Source organism: Chlorocebus sabaeus, chromosome 9 (assembly GCF_047675955.1).
Source record: "Chlorocebus sabaeus isolate Y175 chromosome 9, mChlSab1.0.hap1, whole genome shotgun sequence".
Taxonomy (NCBI): domain Eukaryota; kingdom Metazoa; phylum Chordata; class Mammalia; order Primates; family Cercopithecidae; genus Chlorocebus; species Chlorocebus sabaeus.
In genome coordinates, this window is record NC_132912.1 from 53,548,516 (window position 1) to 53,562,591 (window position 14,076).

General features: G+C 38.2%; 1 protein-coding gene and 1 long non-coding RNA gene across 2 annotated transcripts in view; both read left to right on the forward strand.

The window, feature by feature from the left end:
- LOC103247558 (uncharacterized) overlaps positions 1 to 10,490 on the forward strand; it is a 60,934-nt gene extending 50,444 nt beyond the window's left edge. The window contains exon 3 of the long non-coding RNA XR_012094103.1: positions 8,830 to 10,490. This is a non-coding gene — a long non-coding RNA (uncharacterized lncRNA). The remainder of the gene's footprint in view (positions 1 to 8,829) is intronic.
- Positions 10,491 to 10,907: 417 nt separating this feature from the next.
- LOC103247559 (coiled-coil domain-containing protein 71) lies at positions 10,908 to 12,703 on the forward strand. The gene is given in 2 exon segments (XM_073019544.1): positions 10,908 to 12,022; positions 12,086 to 12,703. Coding segments are annotated over 2 exon segments (1,383 nt in total). The 5' UTR covers positions 10,908 to 11,107; the 3' UTR covers positions 12,554 to 12,703.
- Positions 12,704 to 14,076: the final 1,373 nt, after the last annotated feature.

The following is a 14,076-nucleotide window of genomic DNA, read 5'->3' on the forward strand; positions in this document are numbered from 1 at the left end:
AGGGAAATAGGGATCTACAAATTCCTCTTTGGAGGCCATAGGCAACAAGATGGGAAATAAGGTCAAATATTTCGTTCCTATATTCCTGCTTCTTTTATAAGTGATTTTATTTGAACATTATGTATTCAAGTAAGAGTAGAAGGAGATAAAATTTTAAAACATTATTGTTATGGGCAAGAGTTTGCAAATAAAATTATTATTAGAATCGTCTTATGAAGGGGTGGCCTGCCCCTCCACACCTGTGGGTGTTTCTTGTTAGGTGGAACGAGAGACTTGAGAAAAGAAATGAGACACAGAGACAAAGTATAGAGAAAGAAAAAGTAGACCCAGGGGACCGGCGCTCAGCATACAGAGGACCCATGCCGGCACCGGTCTCTGAGTTCCCTCAGTATTTATTGATCATTATCTTTACCATCTTAGAAAAAGGGAAGTGGCAGGATAATAGGATCATAGTAGGGAGAAGGTCAGCAGTAAGACATATGAGTAAAGATCTCTGTGACCTAAGTTTAAGGAAAAGTGCTATGCCTTGATATGCATATGTGAACATCTCCATAAACCTTTTTAGTGCATAAAGAGCAGCATTGCGCTAGCAAGTCCCATCTTTCGCCCTAAGGCGGTTTTCTGCCATCTCAGTAAATAGAACATACAATCGGGTTTTATACCAAGATGTTCCATTGCCCAGGGATGGGCAGGAGACAGATGCTTTTCTCTATCTCAACTGCCAAGAGGCCTTCTTTCCTCTTATACTAATCCTCCTCAGCACAGACCCTTCACGGGTGTCAGGCTGGGGGACGACGAGGTCTTTCCCTTCCCACGAGGCCATATTTCAGACTATCACATGGGTAGAAACCTTGGACAATACCTAGCTTTCCTAGGCAGAGGTCCCTGCGACCTTTGGCAGTGTACGTGTCCCTGAGTACTTGAGATTAAGAGAATGGTGATGACTTTTCACAAGCATACTGTCTTCAGGCACTTGTTTAACAAAGCACACCCTGCACAGCCCAAAATCCTTTAAACCTTGAGTCACCACAGCACATGTCTCTTGCAAGGACAAGGTTGGGGGTAGGGTCACAGATTAGCAACATCTCAAATATAGAACAAGATGGAGTCTCTTATGTCTACTTCTTTCTATATAGACACAGTAACAGTCTGATCTTTCTTTTCCCCACATTCTTATGTTCTTCAAGATAGTTTCCAAGATCCTACTAGTTAAGCAAAGACTCTAATTCAGATTAGTTTTCATTATTTTTATATAATCTTGAAACCTTAAGAAATTTTGGCTACAGGAGGATACTGATAGCAAATACATCTTATAAATATATGTTGAGCAATTTTTAACACAAAGCCCTGAAATTCTTGACTTTCGTATAACCCAGAACCCCTAAGAAAGTAAGAAAGGCACATGTACATAGAAGCATTTTGAGAAATTTTACATCAAAACTCTTATCAGGTATTAACTTTGAAAAGTATTCCCTCCCTTACCTCCTAGACTTGGCTAAATGTCTTCCTGTTTTAAATATTATGGTAACACTTCCTTTCCTGTATTACCATAACTAACTTTCCACTAATCTTTCTTTTAAGTAAGCTGCTAATTTCCATGAAGCCCAAATCATTTCTTCTTTCTTTTCCTGATACCTAGTGCAGTACTCTGCACTTGACAGGTGTTGGGAGACAGTTCTCCAAGTGTCTTTGGTATTTCTGCACAACTGTTGTTCCGCACTAGGCTCTCTTTTAAAGGATCTTTGTATAGAGAACAACTTTGGAAGGGTAGGTATCTTCCTCTGTAGCAAGAATAGATGTTCATACCTATTGGTAATAAACATGTCTCCCTCCAAGGCAAATCCTGGGCAGGTTTGCTTATAGCTCATGATAAAATAATTGGGGTCCCTCAGCCTAGAGTAACTCAGCTCTGATGTAAATCTACTGTGTGTAGTATCTACCCAGGTTCCTCTACTTTGTCTTGTTGGACTTTTCAGGTAAAAGGAACAATAGGAATGAGCAACTCATGCCCCTTGCTATGCCTTGAGAAATAAAGACCTTCTCCATGAACCAGGGGTCTTGTATCTTCTCAGCATTCATGACATTGTGGCAGGCTAACACAGAAAGTCATTAATAAATGTGTATACATGAATAGATATATATGAAACAAGTACATATGCACTCCCCATTCGTATTGTATGGGGGAACTTTCGAAACTCCCACATCCTTAGAATACAGTATTCCTAATCACCTCATGCCTTTATATAGAGCAGACCAGTCAATTTCAAGACAGTCTAATACAACTCTATTTTGCATATAAAAATCCAAAAAGTAGGACTGGTGGAATTTGTTGGTCCATTTTTCACAAGTAAACATTCTTCATCTAAACTGATAAGTAAAAAAGGGATGATTTGTGCTTTGGAAGTATGGTCACTTTATCCATCAGTGCTCTTGTTAAATACTTTTGATGTAGAATTCACTATTTTACAGATAAGTGTGAAGCATTGTATGTAACTGTGTTAATGAAAATGAGATACTAAGAAATTTATGAATAAATTGGCAAACTATAAATTTTAAAAAAGGACTTCATATAACAGTATGTAAAATAAAATCATGTTTGCCAGCAGCTTGCAAAGACATCGAGCACAATAATAGGCCACCAAAGCCATGTTTAATTCATTGTGATCACCAGCAAAATGCCCAGACATTTGCAAAGTGTGAAATAATGGGTAATAAAGAACAATAAGCTTAAGACCTAGGAAAGCAAAATTCCTCTTTTAATTCTGAGATCAATTCTGATTACTATCATAAGTTGAGAGATAGTCTGTCTGTGGCTTCTCATCTCACCTCAGAAGTAGAATAAGCCTGCGAAACTCTCAAGGCTCAATCACCTATTTTTCTCAGTTATTATTGGAAAGTACTTACAGACGTTAATGAGTAACAAGACCTTTTAAAAGGCAATTGTAACATCATTAAAGAGAAAAATTTCATCCATGTCATCCACATATAAAGATACTAAGATATTTTTATTATAAATTTGTCACCAGCATGTACTATGTATTTTCTATAGAGTTAACATTTTAATAGGCTTTTGAGTTTATAGGAAAATATGGAAGGAATAAATATCTTTTCTCAAGGACATTCTTATTTAAAGAAATAAAACCAGAGAAAATGTATTAAAATATACCATTCATTATAAATAAATGTATATCAAATAATGGTAGAAGGCCTGAGTTAAAACAGTTCTGAGTAAGATACTGATAAATTGGGAAAGCTTTCTTGAAGAAAAAATGTTTTAAATAATCTAATAAAAATAACAGTACAGGTTAGAGCAGACAAAGAGAAAATTAAGGCTAAAGTCAAGGGAATTTTAAAAGGTAGAAAGATAACGATAAGAAAATATTGTTTGGAGCTCTGAAGATTACATAGGTTAGTAGGAGCCCTGCAATGCTTTGAACAAATACAGTTAATGAAATTAATATAATATAGTTGCTCATGATGGCTGTACAGAGAACTGTGTGTGAGCTACAGAAAAGGCACTATAGGTTAATGGCAGGTGAGTGACATGAAGAAGAAACTTTTCTAATACAATAATAATAATTGTTATCATTTATTGAAGGCATAGTATTCTGGTGACATATATCTATTAGCAATTTAATTATCATGAGAAGCATACAAGTAAGACACTATTATTTTTATTTTATGAAAGATGAAACTCAGGCAGAGAACATTTTAATAGTTACTATATGGATCCATTGTGTGATTCAAATGGATCCATTGTAGGTATTCAAAGATAAGCACTCTGAAATCAGAGCTATACTTATAATTATCATACCATATTGCTTCTCTAGATAACGTTGTTATAAATGTTAGTATAAGTTTGAAAAAAATTAGGTCCAGTATCACTTCAGAGAATATAAGTGAAAGGTAAAAGAAGCCATTTTCAATGGAAGACCAGCTTTAGGTAAGAGAAAAAAAGAAAAAGAAAAACAAAAAAAACCTATAAGATAAAGCAAAAAAGAAAGAAAACAAACAAACCCCAAACCTGACATCCTTCTTTAGCCCACTGTGATAGTATCACCACCACAAAATTGCCACTGCTTATTGGCACAACAAATAATGGCTAGTATTGATCCATTCATACACAGAGCTAGATATGGGTCAAGCACAAATAAGAAAAATGTGACAACTATGTCCCAGCTAGACATTATCTTTAAGTACCATCCATTTCATTTCACAACCCTAGATATACACAAGATCAAGAGTTTCAAAAGAAAAAACATTTTGGAAGGGATTATTTTGGTTATTCTTGTGCCCCAAATGGCAGTCTTTTAAACATTTATATTTTGTGAAATAAATCTCTTATGAAACCCCATTAGATAACAAAGCAACTTAATCAAAACAAAGATTGCCACCAATACGACTCCCATTCAGTAATTTTAAATGGGGTAAAACATTATTGTCCTAGTTTATTTGGTCATGATTTTTATTTCAGGAATACAATTAGCAACGAGAGTTGAAGACAGTAGAACCACAGTTGCAGTCTCCTTCACTCCGCCTTGTTTGTCTATTTTTTCCTGATTATCTAAATAATATAGTTCGTTTTTATGATAAGTACATAAATAAATTTTGAATCTTTCTTGGCATTCATTACTTTATCTTAAAAACACAGAGTATTTACTTTTTGTGTGGCAAAGGAGGCCTAATGGGGAACCTTGATCTTCATCTCAACTTGACAGTAAAAAGGTGCTCCTTCCTTCCCCTTTTGCTGCCATGTGTCTGAAAAAGACTAGTATCAAGAATATATAAAGACCTTTCAAAACTTAAGAGTGAACAAAGCTAAATTACAAAGTGGGCAAAAGACATGAATATACATTTCACTGAAAAGAATGTATGTTTGGAAAATCAGAGCATGAAAAGATATCAACATCATTAGCCATTAGGGAAATGAAAAATTAAAACCCCAGTGGGATTTCAATATATACCCAATGGAATAGTTAAAATAAAAAATAATGACAACCCTGAGTGCTAGCAAGGCTGCAAAGAAACTACATAACTGCTGCATGGTTGATGGGAATGTAAAATAACAAAGTCATTCTCTATAACAATTTGATATTTTCTTTAAAAAGCAAACAAACAGTTTAACAGGCAATGACATTATGACTCAGTAATTTCACTCCTGGGCATTTACAGCAGAGTAATTTTTAAAAACCACATTAATTCAAAAACTTTACACAAATATTCAGAACAGCTTTATTTTTAATAACCCCAAACTGGAAACAAACCAGACATTTTTGAAGGAGTGAATAAGTTTAAACAAAATGTATTACATTTGTGCAATGAAACACTATTTAGCAACAAAAAGAAACAAGTTATTCATGTAGACAACAACCTCCATAAATCTTCAGAGAATTATGCTGAGTAAATAAATCTAATCACAAAAGATTATATGATGTAGAATTTCCCTTGTATAACATTACTGAAGTGACAAAATTATGAGAATGGAGGAAAGATTAGTGGTTGTCAAGGGTTAAAGACGAGGTGAAAAAGAGGAAAATGGATATGGCTAGGAAAGAACAACATGAGGGATTCCATGGTAATGGAAATATCCTGTATGTTGACTATATCAATCTCCATATATTGGTTATGATATTGTACTATACTTTTGCAAGATGTTACCATTGGGAGAACTGAGATAAGGTTATAAGAGATCTCTCTGTATTATTTCTTACAACTGTAAGTATATCTACAATTATATCAAAATTTAAAGGTTATTTTAAAAAGAGAGTTCTTAAATTAATAATTCATTCTCCCAACCTTAGAAATTAGAAAAGGAAGATTAAAGTGAACACAAAGCAAAAAAATGAAGAAATATTACAGATTAGAGCAGAAATCAATCAAATAGAAAATAAAACAAAAAACAATAAAGAAATTTAAAGATCCAAAGTTTGAATCTTTGAAAAGATAAACAAAATTGAGAAATATTTAGATGATGAATAATAAAAAAGGCCGGGCATGGTGGCTCACGCCTGTAATCCCAACACTTTGGGAGGCTGAGGCAGGTGGATCACTTGAGGCCAGGAATTCGTGACTAGCCTGGCCAACATGGTGCAACCCTGTCTCTACTGAAAATACAAAAATTAGTGAGGCATGGTGGCGGGCGCCTGTAATCCCAGGTACTCGGGAGGCTGAGGCAGGAGAATCACTTGAACCCAGGAGGCAGAGGTTATGGCGAACCCAGATCCTGCCATTGCAATCCAGTCTGGGCGACAACAGTGAAACTCCATCCTAAAACAGAAAAAAAAAAAAAAAAGACAGAAAGAAAACAGAGAAAATGTGTTGGTTACCAAAATCAGGAACAAAGGTTACTACTGCCAATCCTCCCCAATCCCATCCATCATTGTGTGATCTTGGCCACTCAGCCTTTTTTTGGTAAAAAGGGAATGATAATATCTCTCAAGAGTGTTGCAAGATTTAAATGAAATTAAATGTGTTGAAAGCTTCTGTAAAAAATGTACAGAGTACGCAGAAGAATCTCAAATTTTATGTTTCTCAGTTTTCCCTTTACATTCTCATTCTTATTGTCATCTGCCTCTCACTGACGCTGCTGCTTCTCATGTAGCCCCCTAAGTGCAGACTAGTTCTCAGCCTCAGCTCTCTCACCACTGCCTCTAGAAGTAGAACAAGTGTCCTCTTGCCGAATACTTTTACTTCCTTCTCCTCAAACCCCTCCAGTTTGGAATCTCATACCATTTGATTATACAGATCACTCTCTCCCAATTTTCAGTCACTTTCCCTCATTCTTTGAAGTCTTTACAACCTGTCTTACTGCCATTATTTTGATATCTCATTTAAATTACTTATCTTCTTTCACATTTGACCTTGTCATTTCCAATGCACTTGCTGTCTTCCGTATCTAGCTATTCAATCTCATGATCTCAGATCAAACCACATTATTACTCATAATTGCAAATTTTTACGATCTAACTTTTAAGTCTCCTGCCCTCTGAACATTAACTTCTACCTTTCTAGTTCATTCCATTTACTACAACTTCAAAAATAATGTGACTCATCCTGAATCTACAATCTCATACAATATACAATATAATCCTTATACAATTCTCAATCCAATGTTCTCCACACATCCTTTACTTCTCAGCAAACCTACCTTCAAAACATTTAAATAATTTTTACTACTGCTGTTATCCACCCAGGCCAAGCCAACATCATGTCTCACCTGAATTTTTATCCCCCTTCCTGCTTCTGCATTAGCCCTCACCTTCAATCTATTCTCAATACCCAAGCAAGAATATAACATAATATAATGGAGATAATGCCACTCTACTTACCCACTTTTAAGGACTTCCACCCTGAGTCAGTATTGTACAGATTATACAGCTCTACTCATGCTCCCTACAAGGCACGCCTCTTTGATCACAGCCCTGTTGCTCTTCCCCTCAGGCCTCTGTTCCAGCTTTACTGTACCCAACACTTCCTGGTGCTCTTTGGGCAGGCTGGCAATTGTTTCTGTGTTAGTCCATTCACGCAGCTATAACAAAATACCATAGACTAAGTAGCTTATAAATGACAGAAATTTGTTTTTCACAGTTCTGGAAGCTAAGTCCCAGATCAAGGTGCTCACATATTCCATATATGGTGAGGCCCTATTTCCTAGTTCATAGACCCATCTTCTTCTTCATATGGTGGAGTCATCATATGGTGGAAGGGACAAATCAACCCCCCCAGGCATCCTTTATAAAGGTACCAATCTCCTTCATGAAGGCTCTGTATTCATGACATAATCATCTTCCAAAGACCTTAACTTTTAATAGTATATTGTGAATTAGATTTCAATATATGAATCTGGGGGGATTGTCAACATTCAGACCATAGCACTCTCACATTAGATGCTTTGTACATGGTTTCTCTGACTGAAAACACTTGTCTTCAAATTCCCCCCTGGATTGTTTCCTTACCTCTTGGATTAGTTCCTTCTCATGCTGCTAATAAAAACATATCCTAGACTGGGTAATTTATAAAGGAAAAAGGTTTAATTGAGTCACAGTTCTGCACAGCTGGTGAGACCTCAAGAAACTTACAACCATGGTGGAAGGGGAAGCAACCATCCTTCTTCACATGGTGGCAACAAGGAGAAGTGCCAAGCAAAATGGGGGAAAAACCCTGATAAAACCATCAGAAAACATGAGAACTCATTCATATCACAAGAACAGCAGCATGGGGGTAACTGCCCCCATGATTCAATTATCTCCCACCAGGTCCCTCCCATGACACATGGGGATTATGGGAACTACCATTTGAGCTTTAGATTTAGTGGGGGACCCTGTCAAACCATATCACCTCCTTCAAGTCTTTCACTCAAATGCTACTGTCTCCATCATGCCTTCCTTATTTCCCTACTTAAAATTATATGTCCTCCTCGTGTTCTTTATTTGCTTTGTCTGCTTTACTTTCCTCCATAGCACTTAGCAACACTTAACATATTATATAGTTTAATTATTTATGTTATTATATATCTCCTTCCAAGAGAATGTAAGCTCCAAAAAGGCATATTTTTTTTATTATCTTTTTTTCACTGCTATATCCGCAGTGCCTACAACAAAATGTGGTACAAGGTAGGAGTTTAATGTGAATGAATGAATGTTAGTCTTATTACCTTTTAAGTTTACCCGATTTTCTAATTTTCTACATTTTCTACCTTCCTTCGTCCTTTCCACCATCCTATGTCCTTCGGGATGTGCATACAGAAAGCAGCAACATCAAGGTAAGAAAGTTTAACCTTTGGATTAATATTAAAATCTTGAGACAGTTTTGCTTTTCTGTTGCCTTTAGCAAAACCACATTCCTGCTGCTGTCAGTTGTGATGCACGGAGAAAACTTCAGAGACCTAAACTTTTTCCAGAGAAGAGAGGCTTTACTGGTGGTTCCAGTCCTAAGATGAGACCAGCTTATGCATCCTGGTTTATATTTTATTTTGTCGCCTTTATTCTCTTTCTCTTTATTTTTCTTTTCTTCTTTCTTACATTTTATTTCTGTTTGGAAAAGACCATGTACAAACAGAGTAATATGTAGATCCATGCCTATCCATCTTAGTATAATCATGTATTCATTGTACTTTGTTGTATACATTTGGTACATATTCTATATATGGACATATGCTATGTATCATAATATACATAACCATTTCTCTGTTGGTGGGCTGTTACAGTATTTTTAATTTCAGATAACAGCAAAAATGATCCTTCAGTTGCTATCATCAATATTTATTTGTACATATCAATGATCATTTTAGAGGATTAGAAACTTGGAAGAAGAATTTTTAGGGAAACCATATATAGTTAAAATGTGTATCTACTTTTCACATTTCATAGATAAAGAGCATCCCGATTTTTTTCTCCACTAACAACACAAGATGACTGGAGAAAAATAAATCACCAAATATCATAAAGATACTTGCGTGTTTTATAAGTGATTAATAACTACTTTCTCATAACAGTAAAAACTATTTTGTTTTGCATGAGAGGATTTTTCACTCTATCTTTTAAAAAAATCATTACATACAAATATATCACATCAAACCTAAAAGCCATTGCTAGCACACTGGTTCCTGTCTTAAGTATGAGACAAAAGGCCTTTATCTTCCAGAAAGTTGTTTATAACATGCCAAATATGTGAACACCCAATAGTCAAAGGAGATTATCTCTGTGATACAATTTTGAAAGTTGGTAAAATAATTTTTATCAATTTCATCCTACAAGCACCCAATTTAAACCATTCTTTTAAAGTGGATTTTAGAAGATTGGAATAGGAAGTTTTAGAAGTCAATCCCTCCACAAAAACTGCCCTTAAACTGCAAAAAATAAGAATTAACCTTTTTGTAACTCTGGATCCTAATCAGATAAATAACAACCATTAGTAGAGTGCTTGATGCTATTGGTCTTTAGTAAGAAAATGGCTGCATGCACACGCCAGATACCATCACTCCTTCTTATTCACAAGAGTCAAAAAGTGAAAACAAACCTGTATGTGTGGATAAGCAAAATGTGGTATGTACATACAAGGGAATATTATTTAGCCATAAAAAGGGAATGATGTTCTGATGCATGTTTACAACATGGATAAACCTTGAAAACATTATGCTAAATAAAATAAGCCAGACACAAAAGGACAAATAGTATATGATTCGACTTATATGAAAGATCATGAATAGTAAAATTCATGTAGAGGGGATTCAGATTGCATGTTTCCAGAGCATGGAGGCTGGGGCAAGGGGAATGGAGAATTATTGCTTAATGGTACAGAACCTCTGTTTGATGTGATACAAAAGTTATGAAAACTGTTAATTATACAACATTGTGAATGTATCCAATATCACTGAGTTTTAGAATTGAAAATGATCAAATGGTACCTTTTATGTTATGTATATTTACCACTGGGTAATAAAATTGTATTAAAGTAGGTGAGGCAATTTTAACAGTTGTACCACTCTGCAGGAGGATATTGATAATGAAGGAGGCCATGCATGTGGAGGCAGGGTGTGTATGTGTATATGTATATATGTGTGTGTGTGTGTAATATATATTTTTATATATAATATATAAAAATTATATATTATATAGTATATATTTTATATATTATATATTACATATTTTATATATAATTCATGAAATTTTTAGCTATATAAAATATGTATTATATATAAAATATGTATTATATATAATATATAATATATATTACATATAAAATATGTATTATATATACACATTGTATCAGGGTACATATATAGTAATATATATAGTATACATGACAATATACTATATATATTACTATATATATGGTAAATCTCTATGTCTTCCTCTTAATTTTTCTGTGAAACCGAAACTGCCCTAAAAAATTCAAGTCCTACAAAAATGAAAGTGAGTTAAAGTACTTTTTCTGGAACAAATAAACTTAGCATAAATAGTTAAAATATTAAGAGTTGTAATTAGGCAGCGGGCGGCCATGTTGGAGCAGCGGAGGCGGCGCAGAGGCGCGTCTTGGGTCCCCGCGGCGGCGCCGGTGCCAAGCGCTGGTTTGTGGATACCCAGGCAGATCTGCAGTGCCTAATGCCATGAGTGTGGTGGTTCAGCATGTGGAGGAAAAAGCTGTGCACTCCTGGTCGCGCATCTCCACGGCTGGGAAGAAGGCCCTGGAAGAGGCGCTGCTTGTCTTTAACCCCATGAGCCAGGATCTCAGTGCCACAGAGGCCCAGCTTGTGGCCTTCCTGCAGGGCCTGCGGGATGATGGCTTCCAACCTACCATCCTGCGCAGTGGTGATGTCTATGGCTATAGTTCATGCACAGCTAATCCCCCAAGCCAGACGAAACTGCAAGCTCGTGCCCCTAACCCAACTGCCACATCACCTCCAGCCAGTGGTCCCCGAACTGCCATGCGGTTGCCCGCAGGTCGGGCCACACTGCTTCCCATGCCACTATCTGGTAGGCTGGCTAAAGCGTCCACACCAGCCCTTGCCAAGCATGCTACCACCAACCTGCTGCTGAGCTCTCTGAAGCAATCAAGTGCCAGCCATGCCCGGGGCACAGCAGTGGGCTTCCCCACCCACCTTTATCCAGGTGTCTACCCTGCCATGCGGCTCTCTGTTGTCCTTGAGGCCCTGGTTCCACTCAAGACTACAATGCCCTGCTTGGGTGCCAAGCACAAGGCACAGTCACTGCATCTCTCACTTGCAGACTCTCCTCTGAAACTGCGGAAAAGTTCAGGGAAGGGTCCAGGGAACCCCCGGCCCAAAGCTCCCAGAAAAACCACAAGCAAGGGCTCCAAGTGTCTGACTCGCAAAGGCCCTGGGGCTGGACCCCGACGAGGCTCTGGGCACCAGAGCAAAACCAACAGAGCCACTGGGTCCCCCAGTGTCCAGTGAATGAAAGGGGGCTCTGCCCTGGGCACCAAAGCAGCCCAGGCCAAGGTAGCTCGAACACTGGCCAAAGCTGCTCGTTCCCAAGCCAGGGTGGCTCGAACACAGGCCAAGGCTGCTAAGGCCCGGGCCAAGGCCACAGCGGCCCGGGCCAAGGCCAAGGCAGCCCGGGTCAAGGCCAAGGCAGCCCGGGTCAAGGCCAAGGCCAAAGCCAAGGCAGCACGGGTCAAGGCCAAGGCCAAAGTCATGGCAGCACGGGCCAAGGCCAAGACTAAAGCCAAGGCAGTACGGGCCAAGGCCAAGGTGGCTCGGACCCAGCCCAGGGGCAGGGGCAGGCCAAAGGGGTCTGCTAAGACCAGAACTACAAGGAAGGGCCAGAAATACCGCCCTGAGACTGTTGGGCAGAAGAGGAAAAGGGCTGAGGAGGCAAAAGATCTTCCTCCCAAGAAGAGAACACGGCTTGGGCCCCGATCTCCTAAGGCATGGCTAGGGCCTGGAACAGCAAAGCTGCTCAAGTTCCGTGCCATAAAGGTCGATAGGCGGTCCTCCGATGATGAGGTGCGGCAGCGGGCTCAGCGGATTCTCCGCGTGAACCTGTCACCTGAGATACGGCTCCAGCCATTGCTGCCACATTCAGCAGTCTGATTCCTTCACACGGCAATGTTTGGGGAAACTGAGCCCAGCTGTCTGTGTGGCCAGTGGTACAGTGTGCTATGCCCGTGGACTCCACAATCCTGAGGACTCCGGGTACCTCTCTAGGGCCCTTGTGACCACCAGCCTCCTTTCAGAAACTGGAGGGGGTGGGTTAGGGTGGGGTGGGTGGGTGGGAGGGGTGTTTTCATGGCGCGATGCACTGTGACTTGCTATTCAAGTTGTATGTCTACTGTTAAAAAAAAAAAAAAAAAAAAAAAAGAGTTGTAATTAAGGGAAATTTCAGCTCAATGTGACTTCAACAGTTTAAATAATGTATTACTACACATAAGACCATGGAGAGAGGAACTGGAAGCACCAGAATGGATTGGGTCAGAAATTGAAAATGATATTATCAGTGACCCAGGTTTGAATGTGTCTCTCCACAGCATTAATTTCACTAATGGATGTGAGCTGGTTGGCAGCAGTAGCTTGGACAACATGCTTGTTTACAGTGAGTGCTAGAGAGAGGCAGGGTTTGCTTTCCCAGAAAATCTGAAAAAGATCATCAAACCTCAATTTCCTTAGCCTTCTTCTTCCATGAGCAAATCACTAGCAGATGATTGCTAGCGAGGTGTTACTATTACAATGAACCCCTAAATGTCAGAGAAAGAGTTAATTCGGGGAAATATCCTCTCCACCACAATCTTAGTCATTTAAGTCAATTTAACAATATATGGAAATATTTTTCTCAGAAGTTTAAAGTTCCATTAAAGAGCAACAGTTACAGAAATTATAGCTAGCCTTTAGTTCTACAAGTGACATCTCAAAAGGAAGATGATTCATCAATTTCAAACTTTCCATGCAAGTAATACTGGATGAAAATTAACTTGGCGAATATAATTAATAATCATGGGTTATTAATTACTTCTGCAAGGTGGATGTGCTGATTTTAAAAGGCTTGAATAAAACATAAATTTCCTTAATTTGATACTGTAAATGGAGTAATTTGGTAATGTAAACGGTAATATTTAAGTGATTTTTGCTTCAGATCTTACAACTTAAAATATTTTTTCTAAAATTAGTTTTTATACCCTCTCTCCAGCATGTTCCAGCCTATGTCAGTCAGTCCAGGCTTCTATAACAAAATATCATGGACTGAATGGCTTACACAATAGACATTTCTCACAATTGTAGAAGCTGGAAAGTGCAAGATTAAGGTGCTAGCAAATTTGTTTCCTGGTGAGGGTTCTCTTCCTGGCTTGCTGTATCTTCACATAGCAGATAGACAGAAAGAGAGAGAGAGAGAGAAAGAGAGAGAGAGAGAGAGCACTCTATAGACTCTCTTCCTGTTCTTATAAGGACACAATTCCATTGATGAGGACCCTACGCTCATGACTTTGTCTAAACCTAATTAATTCTCGAAGGCCTCACTTCCCAATACTGTCACATTGTGGGGTAGAGCTTTAACATATGAAGTTTAAGGGAAAAGGGATATTCAGTCTAGAACAAAGTCCCATGAATTTCAAAAAGCTGTG